The sequence below is a fragment of the Salvelinus fontinalis genome, chromosome 20 (assembly GCF_029448725.1).
Source record: "Salvelinus fontinalis isolate EN_2023a chromosome 20, ASM2944872v1, whole genome shotgun sequence".
Classification (NCBI taxonomy): Eukaryota; Metazoa; Chordata; class Actinopteri; order Salmoniformes; family Salmonidae; genus Salvelinus; species Salvelinus fontinalis.
In genome coordinates this window covers 23,829,391-23,848,275 of record NC_074684.1, presented here as the reverse complement: position 1 = coordinate 23,848,275, position 18,885 = coordinate 23,829,391, and the positions used below count along the sequence as shown (strand labels likewise).

General features: G+C 45.3%; 2 protein-coding genes across 4 annotated transcripts in view; both read left to right on the top strand.

Moving 5' to 3' along the window:
* LOC129817552 (tyrosine-protein kinase Fyn-like) overlaps positions 1–11,649 on the top strand; it is an 80,852-nt gene extending 69,203 nt beyond the window's left edge. The window contains exons 8-14 of one of the 3 annotated variants that reach the window (XM_055872934.1): positions 5,007–5,171; positions 5,543–5,698; positions 7,255–7,434; positions 8,015–8,091; positions 8,325–8,478; positions 8,725–8,856; positions 9,850–11,649. In XM_055872934.1, the coding sequence (XP_055728909.1) occupies positions 5,007–5,171; positions 5,543–5,698; positions 7,255–7,434; positions 8,015–8,091; positions 8,325–8,478; positions 8,725–8,856; positions 9,850–10,058 (1,073 nt within the window). In that variant the 3' untranslated portion in view covers positions 10,059–11,649. The remainder of the gene's footprint in view (positions 1–5,006; positions 5,172–5,542; positions 5,699–7,254; positions 7,435–8,014; positions 8,092–8,324; positions 8,479–8,724; positions 8,857–9,849) is intronic. The other 2 variants (XM_055872933.1, XM_055872932.1) reach the window with 2 other exon arrangements.
* Positions 11,650–15,854: 4,205 nt separating this feature from the next.
* LOC129817937 (probable G-protein coupled receptor 139) lies at positions 15,855–17,130 on the top strand. The gene is made up of 2 exons (XM_055873535.1): positions 15,855–15,927; positions 16,080–17,130. The coding sequence occupies exons 1-2, from the start codon at positions 15,855–15,857 to the stop codon at positions 17,087–17,089; spliced, it is 1,083 nt and encodes a 360-aa protein (XP_055729510.1). The 3' UTR covers positions 17,090–17,130.
* The last annotated feature ends 1,755 nt before the right edge of the window (positions 17,131–18,885 follow it).

Genomic DNA, 18,885 nt, shown 5'->3' with positions numbered 1-18,885 from the left:
CTTTAACAGGTTTATGTGATAGAGTTGGACCTTCTTCCTTCTATCAGGTTGCTTGATGAGGTAATTGACCGGTGAGACCCTTTTCATTACCTCGTAGGGTCCCCTCCACTGTGCCAGCAAGCGATGTTCGGCCGTGGGCACGAGCACCATCACTTTCTCTCCCACGGTGAACTCACGGGGGATCGCGGACTTATCATAGGCCCGGCCTTGGGTCCTTTGTGCCTTCTCCATATGCTCCTTGACTATGGGCCACACTGCTGACAGGCGGTCTCTCATCAGGGTAATATGTTCTATTGTGGATCGAAAGGGGCATGGTTGGGTCTCCCAGGTCTCCTTGGCTAAGTCGAGGATCCCTCGACAGGGTCTGCCATAGAGCAATTCAAACGGAGAGAATCCAGTGGATGCTTGGGGTACTTCTCGCAGGGCAAACATTAAGTGTGGGAGAAGCATGTCCCAGTTTTTCCCGTCTCGGGACACCACTCTTCTCAACATGCTTTTAATCGTTTTGTTCAAGCGTTCACACAACCCGTCTGTTTGAGGGTGGAATATGCTTGTACGTATCTGTTGAACCTGATACAACCGACACAAGTCCTTCATCAACCGCGACATGAATGGGGTTCCCTGATCAGTTAAGATCGTCTTGGGGAGGCCCACCCGAGAGAACATCATGAATAATTCCTTGGCAATTCCCTTTGACGACATGTTACGCAGGGGTATGGCCTCCGGGAACTTGGTAGCGTAATCTATGACCACTAGGATGTACTCGTGTCCTCTGGCGGATTTTGGGAGGGGTCCTACGAGGTCCATAGCTATGCGTTCAAAGGGAGTCTCTATGATGGGGAGAGGAATCAAAGGGTTACGCAGGTGTGGCCGTGGAGCTGTACGTTGACATTGATCACACGTCCTACAATACCTGGCCACATCCCGGGTGACCCGGGGCCAATAGAATCTCTGCATGATTCTGTCAATAGTCTTGTCTCGTGCCAGGTGTCCTCCTAGGACGTGGGAATGGGCTAACTGTAGAACTGTATCCCTGTATGGTCTAGGCACCATTAGTAATTCCAGGTTTTCCCCCCTTCGTCGTACGACCCAGTATAAGAGACCCCGCCTGATTGCATAGTAAGGAAGAGGGGGCTCACCTGATCCGTCGACGTTCCTCCCGTCGATCACCTTCACCTTCCTCATGGCCTCCCTTAGGTCTGGGTCTCTATGCTGCGAGGTGCCGAACTGTCCCTTTAATTCCTGGGGCAGATCAACCTCGGTAGAGGGATGTGGAGGATGTTCCCCATCCCCCTCAGGGGTGACCGATGAGAACCCCTTCCAGGTTCCCTCCTCGGATGGAGCTTCAAATATATCCCTTAGCGTCTGGTTGCTCCTTCCTTCCTGTGTAGTGTATAACCCTTCACAAGTGTCTTCATCGGTGGTTTCCTGGAATATCTGTCGTAACCGTTGGGTTGCTATTTCTTCCTCTGCTGCAGAGGACGAGGACGTAGCTACGTCTCCTTGTAGGACTACTACCTCGGGCTTGGATTTTCTCTTCTTTCCTGTCCCCCTTCTTTCCACGCATAACGTCATCTGCCGAAGCTCCTTATATAAGGGACAGTCTCTCCCGATCAATAATGGTACCTTCAGCTGGGGCACTTTCCCTGCCCTGACTGTACACCTTCCTTTTGGAGTGAGAATCGGCAGATTCACAGTGGGGTAATAGTGGGTGTCTCCATGGATACAGGATACGGCTACTTTGTCTGGTAGCAGTGTTGCGGAGGTCACCAGCCGCTCCTCTACTAACGTAACCATACTTCCCGAGTCGAGAATGGCTACCACATCTTGTCCTTCGACTTGAACTGGAATCTCTGGGGCTGGAGCTATTTCTGCTAACCAACAGTGTTGACCCTGCCCCCTCAAACCGAGATGTGTGGGGGTGGGCAGTGATGACTCTGTGACCATGGGCTCGTCCTTGCTAGGACATTGTGGGGCATAATGGCTGGGAGACTGACATTTATAACACCGACCCTGCTGTGTGGGGGATGATTTCTCCCACCTCCGGAGGGGGTTTGGACGTTTCGGTGGCAGACGCGCCGGCATGAGTCGGGGTACGGAATCGGAAGAATCCCTCCGTTCCTCCTTGTCACTTTTTAACAACTCCCCTGTAGACCGATATGTTTCCATCGCCTGTGCTATGTCGTCGGCTGACAACGGGTTGGCTTGCCCCACAACCCTTTTTAAGTCACTGGGTAATTCCCTCAATATCTTGTCCACTACAAGAGTCTCTATCACCTGTCCTACTCCCTTTTCAGGTTCTAGCCACTGTTTTGTCAGTCGTATTAATGCAAAAATCTGGGAACGGACGGGCTTGTCAGCTGTGTAGGTCCATTGATGGAACTTTACGGCCCTATCTCTGGCAGTCAGCTGGAACCGGGATAGGATCTCGGTTTTTAGTCGCCCATAGTCTGCAGCTTCGCGGGCATCCAGGTCAAAATAGGCTTCCTGAGCCACCCCGGTCAAAAGAGGGGCTAATGCGCTCGCCCATTCTGTGGGCGGCCACTCTTCCAAGGTGGCCGTCCTTTCGAAGGTCATGAGGAAGGCCTCAATATCATCCTCCTTGGAGAGACGAGGTAAGATGGCGTGAGCAGCCGCTCTTGGCTTAACTCTAGGTTCTTCTCGCCGGCTCAGCTGTTGTTGCAGGAGTTCTATGGTTGTATGCTGTGCCGTGATCAATTGTTGTAGTAGGGCATTATCCATCGTACTTGAATGGTTCCTCCTGGTCTACTGGAAGAATCTTGATTTACTCACTTATCCTTGTGTCACTCGTCCACCTAATGCCCACATTCTCCACCAATGTGAGCGGACCAAGTAATTGGGCGTCACTCTAAAGCGGGAAGGTGGAACAAACGAGTCAGGAGTAGGTTTTCTTGATTGAACAAAGTTCTATATTGAGGGCATTTGGACAACACAAACACTCCAACAGAATCAATGAAACTCTCCAAAGGAACAAAACATATATCTTCTTCTCCAGAGCAAAACAGGAACACAATATGATTGTCTTTAAATTACAACAAAAAGTCACGACATTGTCACCGTCTTAATGGTTCTTCCTAGATAGCTCCTCTGTCTCGGTGGCCATCTTCCAGAGATAGTTTTTCCTCTTGCTGGTTCCATACTCTCTCTTATAGGGGAAGGAGAATATCTCATTAGTAGTGTCAGCTGTGCTTAATTGCCTCTGGTTCACTTGTCTCCCATGCCTTGTTGGGCAACCATCCGTGAGCTCAGCCTGCCCTCTGGTGGTCCTTCCACAATATTAAATCCTTATCTCAGAAATACCACTTTATCTTAATAGCCAACAAGGACAAATAACTGTTTTGATACCTACTGTGTGCATGCAGTGTGTCCAACGCCAGCCTCTCCCATTTGCTGTATTGACATGTTTTATGATAGTGAGACTGAGACATAAAGTACAGTATTGATGCCTGGTCACAGCAGCAGGCCCCAATGGTCTTTAATGGCTGCAGCACAGTCAGACAGCACTCCCATTGGAGAGACACAAGCCTTTCTCTCCCGTTTACTACCCTGAGCAAACAGCCTGGTCTTTATCTCCGGGGGGGCCCGGTGGCCCTTGCATGTCAGGGGAATCGAAGTGGAGGGACAGCGGCGGAAGCACCATCCACACGCCTCGCTTTCAATCGATGGTGGGCAAACACATCTACTTCCTCTGCGGAAAGAAGTAACGCAAATGTTCATGTCAGGGATGAGATAACGGGTTTTCATCATCACACACTGATAGACACACAGCTACCAGCCACAATGGTTTCTGCTGTCCCTGTCTCAAATCTAGACTCCAGTACCCTCCTTTACTACCTAGTTTGCATGAACATTAAAATGCCATAGTTGAGATGCACTGTGTTGTGCATTAACCATCATTACAACTAGGACGTTTTAATGTTCATTTGGAGTGATTGACAGGCCGGCTATCTCCAAGCAATTACAGTCATTATAATAAAGTGTTGGGAGTCACACATGCCATTAGCCAGAGTAGAACCATTAATGTGGCCATCTATAGCGGGCTGTTGCAGTCATATCTGACCTTTGCTAATCACTTCATTCTAGCTTTGACTAAGAGCAACCAGTACACAAAACAGGCTGCAACCTAAACAACACTGACCCTTCAATTCCTTACTGAATTCCTTACAGAATGCCTTACTGAATGCCTTACTGAATTCCTTACTGAATGCCTTACTGAATTTCTTACTGAATGCCTTACTGAATTACTTACTGAATTCCTTACATTCAAAGGAATATAGTGCAGCTGGTAAAAATGCCCCTCTCTGTGTGTCATCAACAGAGCCGACAGAGTCCTAATGCGGTACTGTACGATACTTAAAGGGGGGAGGATAGAGGGTGGATGGAACAGCACTCAGTGTGATTTGATGAACAGTAGCTAAGAGGGCGTTAGACAGATTGAGGCTTGACTTTATAGCCTGGGGACAGCCACTGTCTGGGACATCTAGTGGGACAGATTGACTGGCTGCTGTGGTGCTTAATGCTGGATGCACATGGAACTGTGCTGCTATAAGAGTTCACCTTAACTGACTGCTACTACTTCTCTCTCTCTCTCTCTCTCTCTCTCTCACTCTATCCTCTCTCTCTCTCTCGATCTTCTCTCTTTTTATCCTTTCTCTCTCTCTATCCTCTCTCTTTATCCTCTCTCTCTCTCTATCCTCTTTCTCTCTATCCTTTCTCTCTCTCTTTATCCTTTCTCCCGCTCTCTCTTCTCTCTTTCTCTCTCTTTCCCTCTCTCTTTCTCTCTCTTTCCCTCTCTCTTCTCTCTCTCTCTTCTCTCTCTCTCTTCTCGCTCTCTCACTCTCTCTCTTCTAAGTGCTTTGCTAACTGCTTTCTTTCAATCCCCCTCTCTTCTCTATCTCTCTCTGTGTCTCTGTATGCGTGCGTGTGTGTGTGTTGTGGGTATGCGTGTGTGAATGTGTGTGCAAGCTCATTATGCCTGTCTGCAGAGCGGGCAGCGGGGCTGTGTTGTCGCTTGGTAGTGCCCTGCCACAAAGGGATGCCCCGCCTCACCGACCTGTCCGTCAAAACCAAAGACGTGTGGGAGATCCCGCGGGAGTCACTGCAGCTCATCAAGCGTCTGGGGAATGGGCAGTTTGGGGAGGTCTGGATGGGTACGGGCAGACTCACCTCCGTAAACGTCTGGCCACAGGCTACATGAAAGGAGGCCACACTGACTGAGAAAGCAGGCATCAGACAGAGAACAGATTCAGTCTCCTCACAACCTCTCTCTCTCTTAGAGAAAAAGGGAGACGTCAAAAACGTCTGTACTGTTAAATGAGATCATCATTACTTGGTCTCTCCTAAGGGACACTTTTAGTCCGTGATCCATGTAAAACACAAACAATGAATTCAACAAACTGTCAATGTCTACAAACTCTGCTCTCTCAATTCAATATGGCCGCCTTACATCTGCCTGTTTGCATGTTCCTGTCCCTGGTAGTTAACCCTGTGTGCCTTGCCTTCCATGTTCCCTCCCCTGTAGAGAGTGCGGATGGTTTGTGCTTTAATTTAACCGGTGTGTGTGTGAACTACACCCCTGATACTGTGGGCCTGACTCACGATTCCTGGGAAATCGCCAGAGACTCACTTGAGTTCGAAGTAAAGCTGGGGGCGGGATGTTTTGCTGAGGTGTGGTGTGGTAAGAACAAAATAGTTCCATCATTTTCTTTTAATTTCTAGTAAGGGGTGTCCGGGAGAAAAATTTGATAACTTATATTTATTTATTTTCTAAATATTGAATCACCTGAGGACATTTTCAGTCTCTAAATCACAAAATTAAGCTTTTGTGCAGGTGGTTGTAATGGTTATCGATCTTTTTCCAGGATACCCTACATTTTTGCTAATATTATTTTATCATGCTTCATTTGAGGGCTTAAAGGCTTAAATCAGTAGTCTAAAAGTAACTTTTTAAACATACAATCCTACTATTATTTTAATGTATCTTGTGTAGAACAGGCTAAATGAACTACTTTTGAGTCCAGAGTTTTATATCAGGGGTGTGTCCTGTTGTAATGTTTGGACATGCTGTTTATGGGTTTGGGGTTTTGGTTGGGGCTGGTCCCGGCTGATAGCCCCACACCCTGCTGCCAGTGACACCCAGTTCCCTGGGATCCCATTACCTCAGAACCCAGCGGGTGACCTCAGCACAGTCACTGCACAGTACCAGGCCCCAAAAAGACTGACGAGGCCCAGCAGTCATAGCTGTGTCACTTATCAACACCGCTCTCCAGGATTTATTCAAATTCTTAAATTAAAATCCCCAAACTCACCGCAGTAGAAAAGCATGTGGAGCCCAAATGTCACACACTGACTCGAGGTCTGTCTTGCCTTTAGGTCACAGTTAATATTTTGGCATTATTTACTGTGACAGGCCGCATCCCAAATGGCATCCTATTCCTTATATAGTGCCCTATTTTGGGCCCTGGTAAAAAGTAGTACAGGAATAGGATGCTCTTTGGGACGCTGCCACAGAACAAGCTAAATTACCTCGTATGAAGAAGACCCTGATTTCAATGGTTCCATGTTTCACAGTGTGCTTACTGACACAAAGGCCTGAAGCTGTAGGTACAGTATTGTAGAGAACAGTGGCATGCTCACACTGTGCTACAGTACAGTAACTTGCACGACACCAGAGAGGGCCTTACTTACAGGGCTATTGCCTTTGTTAATTATCCTACAAATGATTATCCTTTCCCGTGTTGGTATATTATGAGGTTTTAAACCTTGCCAGATCTCTCTCGTGGCTTTTGAAAGCCATTTGAAATGAAGAGTCACGATAAATGTCATACACATTGATTTGTCCCTCAGGACAACTTTTGTGCGCGTGAATTAAAGGCAAGCAGACGTTAATGTCCGTTTCTGAGTTGTGTGCTGTGTTGTTGTCTTTCAAAGCAAGACTTGTCTGTTTATTGAGTTTTTAGATATGTACATACTATATTGTACACAGTATTACTTATTGAATTCACAACTAAATGGTCTCAAGTCTTGCTTTGTGACGTGATGTACTGTATACATCAATGAGCAGTTTTCCAGATCCAGATTGAGCCTAGTCCTGGACTAACAAGCATGCTCAATGGAGAATCTCCACTGAAATAACCTAGTCCAAGACTAGGATTAAACTGTGTCTAGGAAACCGGACCCAAAAGTTGTGAGATGTGATGGCTGTACTTATACTGTGTTATTGGTGGGTAACAGGAACGTGGAACGGCACCACTAAGGTGGCGGTGAAGACTCTGAAGCCGGGCACCATGTCTCCTGAGTCCTTCCTGGAAGAAGCCCAGATCATGAAGAAGCTCCGCCATGACAAGCTGGTGCAGCTCTACGCTGTGGTGTCTGAGGAACCCATCTACATCGTCACTGAGTACATGGGCAAAGGTATTGTCAATCACACACCCATGAATGGACGCATGCACACATAGACAGACACACACATACCCACACACAGTTCATGTTGTAACACACAGAAAACACACAAAAACACACACACAATACAATACCTTTGTCCACGTACTCTGCGACGATGCTATGGAGAAAACGGACCCTAGAACTCAATATTTCATTAAAGAATAATCCAACATTGACACTGTGATGAGCCAGCACCTTCAGTGACACGCTGTAGGCCTAGCTAGCTAGACTATGTAACCATCTGCCTTGTTGCAAGCCCTGTGTGTTTTTTCAGTGCAACAATAATTGAAGCCAATAGTTAACTATGGCACAGTCGGCCAACAATCTGACATTTACGAGCACCACAAGAAAGAGCTTCAATTAAAGATCCGTCAATTAAGTATAGAAAAAAATGGGATGAAAACTTTGAAGTGATCATTGTTTCTTCGGCATGCTGGGAAGGAATCCCACATGCAGGTCAGACTGTTAACTGACATTCAGAAGACTTGTTTCAATAAAGATCTTCTATTTCAAATGCATGTTCCGACAACAGATATCTCCTGTTGTTTAGGAAGCCTCCTGGATTTCCTGAAGGATGGGGAGGGACGAGGACTGAAGCTGCCCAATTTGGTTGACATGGCAGCCCAGGTAAGCCCCGACAAAGATGTCACTCACTCAGCTCTGTGTTTATATAACTGAACTCTGTGTGACTTCACAAACACGACGACTCAGCAGCACTGAAACTTCAGGACAGGGGTGTGTCACCGTGTGTTGTATTCTCTCTGGAACTACGTTTAACTCAAGGATTTTACAGTGCTGTCTGTCTGTCTGTCTGTCTGTCTGTCTGTCTGTCTGTCTGTCTGTCTGTGTGTGTGTTCCAGGTGGCAGCAGGCATGGCGTACATCGAGAGGATGAACTACATTCACAGAGACCTGCGCTCAGCTAATATCCTGGTCGGGGACAACCTGGTGTGTAAGATCGCCGACTTCGGATTGGCCAGGCTGATTGAGGACAATGAGTACACAGCACGGCAAGGTGAGGACATACACACACACTAATGATTGCCTTAGTTCATGAAGAGAGTTCTTCCAACACGATACTGTGTGCATCATCACACCCTGACAGGATGTCAATGGCTCACTGTCTGTCTATACCACTGTACTACAGACTAGAACAGAGACACTGAGAGACACTCCCATCTCTGGAGAAAAAGAATACCGGTAGCCATATGTAGCTAAGTTACATTCTGTCATCCACTCATCTCCCTCTGTTCTCTCCCAGGTGCTAAGTTCCCTATTAAGTGGACTGCCCCGGAGGCTGCGCTGTTTGGGAAGTTCACCATCAAGTCAGACGTGTGGTCGTTCGGCATCCTGCTCACTGAGCTGGTCACCAAGGGACGGGTACCCTACCCAGGTGAGGAGGATCAAGGGACAGATGACCAGAGAGTCAATGGTTCCATCTCCAATGGCACCATAGGGCTCTGGTCACTATGTAGGGTAGAGGGTGCCGTTTTTGGACTCAACCCATGTGATATAATGTTCACATCCTGACAGACCTCAAGACGATGTGTGTTGTGTTTGTTTTGATTAAGTTACTATTATGGATAAGCTTCACTTGTATTAAGAATAGGTAGAGGATTATGGTGCAATTATAAAGCACAACAACAGCTTATATAACAAGTTGCAGGCAGCTCCTGCTGTTTACGCTAAAGAAAAGAAGAGGTCTAACCACGGCTGAGTAACTTTGTTTTCCTGCCAGAATCAGAGATTTATAACTGTTAATCCAGGGTCTGCCTCTGGGCCGCTGCTAGCCCATGTGAGAGGACTGGTCAGGGGCAGGGAGTTGACTGAGATCAGCGCGAGGGAGGGAGGGAGGAACACATGTTTGTCTAGATGGGCCACTTCACTGAGCTGGTGTGCAGGAGGGAGGGAGGGAGGGAGGGAGGGAGGGAGGGAGAATGGGCACGAGGGGAGGGCTTGCACGCTATGGATGCCAAGCTGGAGCTAAGGGAATAATAGCATCATCCTAACAGATGTCTTAGCAGCTTTTGAGGCCCTTTCTCCGGACTCTTCTTGTTGATGCAGAGGCTACATCTCTTAGCTCGTCAAAAACAGATAGTAAGCCATTCACACATCCCCAGGTTGTAAAACGTGTAACCCATGTGTTACATAAATTCTTTTCCAGGTCCAGATGGTGCCTTAAGATCAGCATCTCTGAGGTTTAAAGCTCAATGTCTCTGTCATTAAGGTCATTCATTAGAGGTCAAAACTGATGTCTTTCATTGAACTGTCTTATCGGTTACTTTAAAAACCTCTGCTGTAGTTACTGAACTTATCTCTATCTCTTTTCCTGTGTGTGTCTGTGTGTGTGTGTGTGTCTGTGTTTGTCCGGCACGCGTGTGTGTAGGGATGAACAACCGGGAGGTGCTGGAGCAGGTGGAGCGAGGCTACAGGATGCCCTGTCCCCAGGACTGCCCCATCTCCCTCCACGAGCTCATGGTGCAGTGCTGGAAGAAGGACGCCGAGGAGAGGCCCACCTTCGAGTACCTGCAGGCCTTCTTGGAGGACTACTTCACGGCCACGGAGCCACAGTACCAGCCAGGGGACAACCTCTAAACGCTGGGCTCTGGGCTAGGAACAGGACTGGACTGAACCGTAGCTCTCTGGAGCCCCACCAGGGACCAGGGACCTGTACATCTTCCTCAACTTAACAGAGCATCTTGTCTCAACTCTCCTCACTCTCCGTGGCTGACCCTAAGACTCAACAGACTGGATACCAGAGGTTTTGTGTGTGAGGGAGAGGGGGGTTTGATCTAGCTAGGGCTGGGTTAAATAGGTTGGGCGTGGATGAGTTATGAAGGAGGGAGAGAGGGGGAAGGAAGGGGGGAGGTAGATTTGGGTGTGGTTGGGTTTGTGATGATGCAACGAAATGCCTGTGTTCAATGTAAATACGAACAGCTTGTTTGCTTAACTTTTGGGCTTTATTTTGTTGGTTTGTTTGTTTGACATATTTTCTCCAGCACAATAATGATGATGACGATGATAATAAAGAAATTATGACCATTTCAAAAGTGCACCATGAGACCAATATCTCAAGATATCTGGTCTCTTCCAATCCAGATTCTCTTCCAATCCAGATTCTCTTCCAATCCAGATTCTACAGGACATTCCTTTCTTTGCAAAGTCATCTGTTTTACCGACTTCAGGCTAGCATGACAAAGTAGTCCGTTTTTTTAGCAATGCTTCTTATGAAGTAAGTTTGATATGATTCATCAATGTGAGATAGCTTTGTCCTCCTCATAATAATAGATGTTGGGCTAATGCTGTAACAAAGTTATTTTACAAATAATGTATGTTACATTTTGTAATTACAGCCAAACGTGTAAGAATTATACTTTGAACATATCTCTTCTTGCTTACCAGATTTTAAGAAAAGTAAATAGCGGGACAAAATCTGTCTTTCCGGGTATTATTTAGTGTGTACTGGAAGGGCATACAGTTTATTTAAGAAGAGAAAGATGTCTACATTTAATGGTCATGTTTGAACTTGTATACAGAGTTCCATTTTAACAGCCATTCCAAGGCATCTATCTCATGGACCTTGTTTCCTCCATGATGTGTAGCCATGTACTGGGAAGTCTTAGTGTCTTAACGTCTCTTCCTCCCTCTGTGAACAGTGACATGTCCCCATTCCCCTGCACCTCAATACTCATGTCCCACCCTAGGTCTGTCTGTATGCACACAGCACCACCAGTAGGATCCTTTCTCAGATCCTTTCTGGACCACTTCCTTTGGATTACGTTACCTTTTTATGTTTAAACTGACGTGGATATTTTAAGTCTTGTGTCTTCTGTTTCAGAGTATGTTTTATTTAACCTTAATTGCTAGATCTCTGAGGAATGGGTTGTACTGTATCTTCAAGGGGAATGTTGAAAGACACTGGTGAAGCTTCCAGCTGTAAAGCTTGACCTTGTTTAGTCTCAATGTAGTATTTGTTCTTATCTTAAGACGGTTAAAGTGATAATCGGGATCTGTTTAAGATTGAACCCCATCATTGTTTTACAGTTTTACAGCTTAATGGTTTTAAAAGTGTCAGTAAACTTCCTAGTTTATTTCTTCCATTTTTCATTTTTTTACATTTCTGTTTTGTTAATTCAGTGACTTGGCATTTGAAATTCAAAAAGAACAATAAACATTTTACACTCTTTCCAAGACACTTATTTTATTTTTATGGAATTGCTGCTTCTATACGTTGTCTGTTGTGTGTGTCTGGACATTGTAATCCACTAGGCCTGTCAATCTCTGCCTTCATGACCACCTGGTGTTGCTACAGGGTGAAAAATAAGAGTTTTGAAGAAGACTCTCTAGCCCTGTTTATACCTGTCGTTAACATGCATCCTTCAGGACAAAGGACGCGTGATAGAACCAGGTATAAACAGGGCGTCTCTCCATCTCTCTCACTTGCTCTCTTTTTGTCTCACTCTGTCATGCTAGCGGAGTAACAGACAGACTGGACCTTTGACAGCTGTGGTTCTCTAGCCCCATAGCTGTATGATGAGCGGGCCAGCGGCCAGCTGGTCACCTGAAGAGGTGCTAAATGACTGGTACATGAACTCAGGGCAGGCCTGCAGCGGGTTGAGGCACCAGTGCCAGGTAGATACAGGGGAACACTATGGCCAGACACGCATACACACATAGTCTGCAGCTCAGGCAATCAGTAGTGACACACCTCACACCTCATCATGTAGCTCATCAACTCCATTGGTAAAGGTTGCTTAGAGACAGCTCAGCTATGACAGGCTCACACATCAGAGTCAAATACACAGCTTTCTAGCTCAGTGTTTAGTCATATAATCACTACCAGCAGCAGCATCAGTACTGTTGTTTGTTCTCCGTTATTTGATTTCTGAATCAATGTTTATGGGACGAGTCGTGATGGCTGATAAGCTGCAGGACATGTGTCTGTTATCAGACGAGAGTCACTGCACAATCTCTGTAATAGAAAAAGCATTATGTTAGCTGGCAAGTGTGGAACATTATTCACTTTTTTTCTGTCCGGGTTCTACAGTAATCTTGAACAAGACCAGTCTGATTGTAAGTGTTATTTTTCTGTTAAAAACCTCTTGGCGCACAGATCCCTTTAGCGGGATCATTTTCGGCAACATCCGCTGAATTGCAGAGCGCCAAATTCAAATTAAATTACAAAAAATATACAATTTTCATGAAATCACAAGTGCAATACACCAAAACACAGCTTAACCTGTTGTTAATCCAACCATCGTTTCAGATTTCAAAAAGACTTTACGGTGAAAGCAAACCATGCGATTATGTGAGGACAGCTCTCAGCAGACAAAACATTACAAACAGCTAGCAGCAAAGTAGATTAGTCACGAAAGTCAGAAAAACAATAAAATGAATCGCTTACCTTTGATCTTCGTATGTTTGCACTCACGAGACTCCCAGTTACACAAAAAAAAATTGTTTTGTTCGATACAGATTCTCTTTATATGCAAAAACCTCATTTGGTTGGCGTGTTTTGTTCAGAAATCCACAGGCTCGTGCGGTCACGACGGGCAGACGAAAACTCCAAATAGTATCCGTAAAGTTCGTAGAAACATGTGAAATGTTTTTTATAATCAATCCTCAGGTTGTTTTTACAATAAATAATCGATAATATTTCAACCGGACGGTAGCCTTTTCAATAGAAGAGAGAAAGAAAAGGTCTCGCTCCTGGCGCGAGCGCAAGCACAAATCTGAGGACATCTGGCTATCCACTGACGCGATGTGATCATTCACGCTCATTTTACAGAATAAAAGCCTGAAACACTTTGTGTAAGCCATAGGGAAAGGAATCTGGTTGATATCCCTTTAAATGGCCAGCAGCATACCACCCTGCATACCACTGCTGGCTTGCTTCTGAAGCTAAGCAGGGTTGGTCCTAGTCAGTCCCTGGATGGGAGACCAGATGCTGCTGGAAGTGGTGTTGGAGGGCCAGTAGGAGGCACTCTTTCCTCTGGTCTAAAAAAATATCCCAATGCCCCAGAGCAGTGATTGGGGACACTGCCCTGTGTAGGGTGCCGTCTTTCGGATGGGACGTTAAACGGGTGTCCTGACTCTCTGAGGTCATTAAAGATCCCATGGCACTTATCGTAAGAGTAGGGGTGTTAACCCCGGTGTCCTGGCTAAATTCCCAATCTGGCCCTCAAACCATCATGGTCACCTAATAATCCCCAGTTTACAATTGGCTCATTCATCCCCCTCCTCTCCCCTGTAACTATTCCCCAGGTCGTTGCTGCAAATGAGAACGTGTTCTCAGTCAACTTACCTGGTAAAATAACGGTAAAATAAATAAAAATAAATAAATAAAATGGAGGATAGGCTTGCAATGGAAAAGAGTAGTTTCACTAAACAGCACTTCCTGGTTGGATTTTCCTCAGGTTTTCGCCTGCAATATCAGTTCTGTTATACTCACAGACAATATTTTGACAGTTTTGGAAACTTTAGAGTGTTTTCTATCCTAATCTGCCAATTATATGCATATTCTAGCTTCTGAGCCTGAGAAATAGGCAGTTTACTTCGGGCACGTTTTTTATCCAAACATCAAAATTCTGCCCCCTAGCTTCAAGAGGTTATTAAGACCACAAGAGGGAGTCTTTTCCATGTGTGGGTGTGTTACTGGCAGGTTGTACTGAGCTCAGAGACATAAGAGGAAGCGAGGCACCTCACTCAGCTGTCTATTCCCCAAAAATTGTGGGGTTGGTTCAATTAAAGTCAATGAACTAAGTAGATCAGACCCAACTGCTATTGCACTATGGGAGACATTCAGACACACCCAGTTAAGTAGACCGGAACAGGCTATTGTTTTTCAATGGTAAACAGCCTGAGTGAAATATCTTCATTTATTCACCAACAGCTGCCATGATTGGTAACTTCATTGATGAATCATGGTGACTTGTAATACATCTGCTTGGATACATCACAATAACAATATCTCAATCAATAATTAATTTGTTATAAGGACATTATAGGCATCTTATTCTAGCGCAAATAATACCATTTTGGTTATCATGGCCTGGATCTCACAGATCAATATAAACCCTACCGAGGTCTGTCCTACACTGTGCAGCTCTGTCTGTCCAATTGTGCTTCAGGTGACGTGACACCTGTAGATGAGGCCTCCTTCCTGTATGTAGATTTGCCCAGAGAGAGGGAGAGAGATAGGGAAGCTTTATATGACCTGCAGCTGGTTCACTTGGTCCTCATCATCACCTAATACTATTGGACTGGACTGGACTGGACTGCCAACACTGTGGATCTCTACTCTACCAGCAGGCCTGCCCCTCTGTGTAAGTAACCTGTACTAACACTTTATTGTTAGAGTATGCGCTTACATTGACGGGATTATTGTAGACAAGTGCATGTTTTGGGGGGGGTTTGTAAATGTGTTTTTATTTTGTTGATAAAATATTGGAATCTAAACTCTCAGTTGTGTTATGTTTACCATACAGTTCTCCGTTTGTTTTATCCATTTTGAAAGGTATGGTAATGGTACAGAAAGTAGATTCTAGCACTTAGTCATGCAGTTGGCAGTATCATGATATATATTTGTATAGGCTACAAGATATTTACTTGTGCTTAAAGTCTATGACATTCCAAGTGTTCTGCTGAAAAAATATATATATTTCCAATAATTTGACTTTGCTATATGGGCATCCGGGTATAAAATGGAACGTGATCATAGTGCTATATTGACACAGGTGGAATTGCCTTTTCTGTTTCCCAGTTCCAAGAAAACCACAGATATATGATAACAGCACAAATTCACCCTCATCTGCATGTCTCCTGGTCAATGTCAATACATTACCACAGAGTCATTTAGGCACTTATAGAAGCCCTTCAAGGTCATAGGTACACAAGGGTCGTCATGTTGTACTCTGCTATTCTGTAGAGACTTGTCAGATGAGATATTTGCATGTTTCAGGCAGTAAAATATCCTTTGCTGTTGTTGACATAGCTATTGTGTTAGTCATCATCAGTTTCACAATATTTTACACTGAATCAAATGCTGTCCGTACGTTAATCCTTGCCTTGAGATGTATGGAATCTTTTCAAATGTGATCATGAAGTCTGACGTATCTGTTTGAGTGCTTCCTTTTCTCATTGAAATTTACCCTTAAAATCTCGTCAACAAATAGTTAACCCCAATCATAATATATCCATAAAGCCTAGTAAAAACCAAAGTGTTTTGGGGGGAGAAATATGTAACCCTTCTCGGTCCTTCTCCACATATTGTTTAGTACACTGTGCTCATCTCTGTACCAATAATGTCCTCCTATCCAGCTAACCTTAATGGGTTTATTGCAGGCATTACCATATCTGCTATTGCCTGGTGCTGAGGAGGAGGACGGAAACATGGAGGGGGACAGTGGCTTCATCACTGTTCAGAAGGTCTACTACCCTTTGCTGTGCATTCTGGGGATCCCAGGTGTGTGAATCTTTTATCTTGTTTGTGCTGTTTCCTAAATCTATTTGTGTCTGTGTGATGTTCAAAACTTGTTTTCATGAATTATTGTGAGATCAATTGACAAGGAAATGTCACAACTCAAAACAGATGCCATTCAATTTCTTATTCCTCAGCCAATCTTTTCACGTTCTACGTGATCTGCTTCCGGAAGTGTGGAATGTCTGACACGGCCATCATCTACCTAAGCTGCTTGGCCATCGTGGACACCTTCTACCTGGTGTGGGTCATCCTGCTGGACCTGACGCTCACCTTCTGGCAGCTTCAGCCTTTCTGGCACTCCCACCCGGCCTGCGGCATTATGGGCTTCCTGCAGTACGGCTCCCTATACAGCTCTTCCTGGATCGTGGTGGTGTTTACCATCGAACGCTACCTGGTCCTGAGCAGCACGTCCGCCAAGCAGCACTTCTCCCAGGCCAAGGTTACTAGGCTGACCTGTGTGTCTATCATCCTGGTCTCCCACCTGGCCTCCGTGCCCATGGGCTGGATCAACGTGGTGACGCCGAAGAATTTCACCATAGAGGGGAAGAATGTGACTCTGCCCTGGTGTCGCTACAGGGGCCATATCTATTCTACTGTCCTGGTGTGGGTCACTACGTTCCTCTCCGGTGGCATCCCCATCATCCTGGTCATCATCTTCAACTCGCTGATCGGCCACCACCTGACCCGTGCCAGAAAGCTGTTTACCAAGGAGGAGCGGCGGGTCATGCGGGGGGGGAGCACCAAGGGCATGGTGCGGAGGACCATCTTCCTGCTGGGCACAGTGTCTGTGACCTTCGTGGTGCTCAGCCTGCCACGCTTCGTCACCTACTGCATCCTGCGCACCAAGTACAACCACGACTGGTTCGACCGGAACGACTACCGCATTCCCATCAACTTGATTAGTGACCTGGCCAACATGCTGCAGAACCTCAACTCCAGCACCAACTTTCTGCTCTACTGCATGGTGAGCCGACGCTTCCGCCAGGAGCTGCTCCACACTCTCACCTGCAAGTCCAAGGCCCGAGAGTTGGGCTCCTTCCTCACCCAGACCACAATGAAGGTGTTCTCTCTGGTGGACCATAAAGTACCGCCGACCAGAGACCCCATCACTGTAGTCCTCACCAACCTCAAACAGACCCAGTAGAGAGGAGGAGAATGGGGGGGAAAGGACAATGATGTGTATAAACCCTGGATGACTGACAGGAGGCACTGTATTGAAGCCACCGCACAGCCATCTTGGAACTTCTCCTCCATTGTAAAAAAAAAGATTTTGGAAGCTATAGAAATGCAATGTCGACATTCGTTTTTGACACGTTTACCGTATTACCGACACCTTAATGCATACTTTTAAATTATGTTATGTGAGCTAAACATAAAAATATATTTCTTTAAATTCCTTTAAGTTGTTTTTTTTAGAGAGTACTAATGTTACCGTCCCCACTACAACAACAAAAAATACTTAAATACATATCATTTTGTCCTTGAACCATTGAATTGAAATACTGTAGAATTCCATTCATTCCTATGGATGACTGCTCCTACTGGGGAGTGACAATATGGCCGATGGCCGACCAGTGACTTCAAAGCCTTTCAATGGCCAATACATAGTATTAGCAGTCCAGGGTTTATATACCTCATTAGGAAAGGAGGGGGGAACGGAGGACGTGGTGACTGGACTACTTTTGAATATGAACAACTTTTAGAATTGCTTGTTTTCTTTACTGGATACCGGTTTCTATAGTTGTTGGTTTGAATGTTTGTATTTCATTGTAAGTTTAAAGGATCGTTCTGTGTTGTTATAAACTATGTTTGAATAGTGTTTGTTGGCCTACATGGACTTTTTTCTAACAAAGAAAACTCAACTTGTAAAACAACATTTGAATTTATACTGTCGTGGAAATTCTTACACAGGGACACTCCAAGTCAATCTTAAATGAATCATTGTTTTTTGTCAGCGCGCTGGAGAGGTTCCAACGAACTCAATGCACCATAGTACGTCATTCAGGAGCTCAGACCCAGCAGTTGTCTTACATATGGCTATAGACAGACAAGTTGTATTTGCATGATTTAGCATAATTAATTCATCTTTACCGTTTTGTTTCATTCATGTGACAGACCAATACTGGTTCATAACATGTGACAGACCAATACCTCACGAGTCTTCTTGTAACGTCAGGAGAATGATGGGTGTGGAGTCAGGTGCAGAGAGCAGAAGTTTCACGGGAAAAAATGCTTTAATGTTAAATGCTTTTACAGTAAACAGGAACAGGTACAAAAATGGGTGAAGCCAAAACACAGGCGCAAACACAACCCAAAGACCACTGTTACATAAACCGGACAGCGAAAACCCAAAATCAACAATACACCTCCTACGTACAATAACAACAAGCCCGCACACACACAAGCGGGATAAACGAACTTAAATAGTACCCACCCCAAAAACCCAACAAGGAACAGGTGAAACCAATTAGACAAAAACAAACGAAAAGGAAAAAGGGATCGGTGGCAGCTAGTAGACCGGCGACGACGACCGCCAAGCGCCACCCGAACAGGAAGGGGAGCCACCTTCGGTGATATTCGTGACACTTCTTCTCTCTAAGCTAGACCTTGAAACTGAGATATTTGTTTGTTCTCAAAACAAGGTCTGGGCGTACTGCCAAATTGCAGCTACTGATAGTGAGGATTTGTACATGTAGCCACTTGCATGAACACAGACATTGGTTTATAGAACAGCACATGAATAGAACTCAGAAATGAGTTATAAGAAAAGCACAAACATTAAAATTCTCATTACAATACCAAACCGTGTAGGCTATTTTATGTCCATTCGTGTGGATGTTAAAAGCGTGTTCACTTTAATGGGCGGTATACTTTCCATTAACCAAGTGCCTTCATATCTGTGGGTATGTTTTCACTATCTCATTCCACAAGTATCGTCAT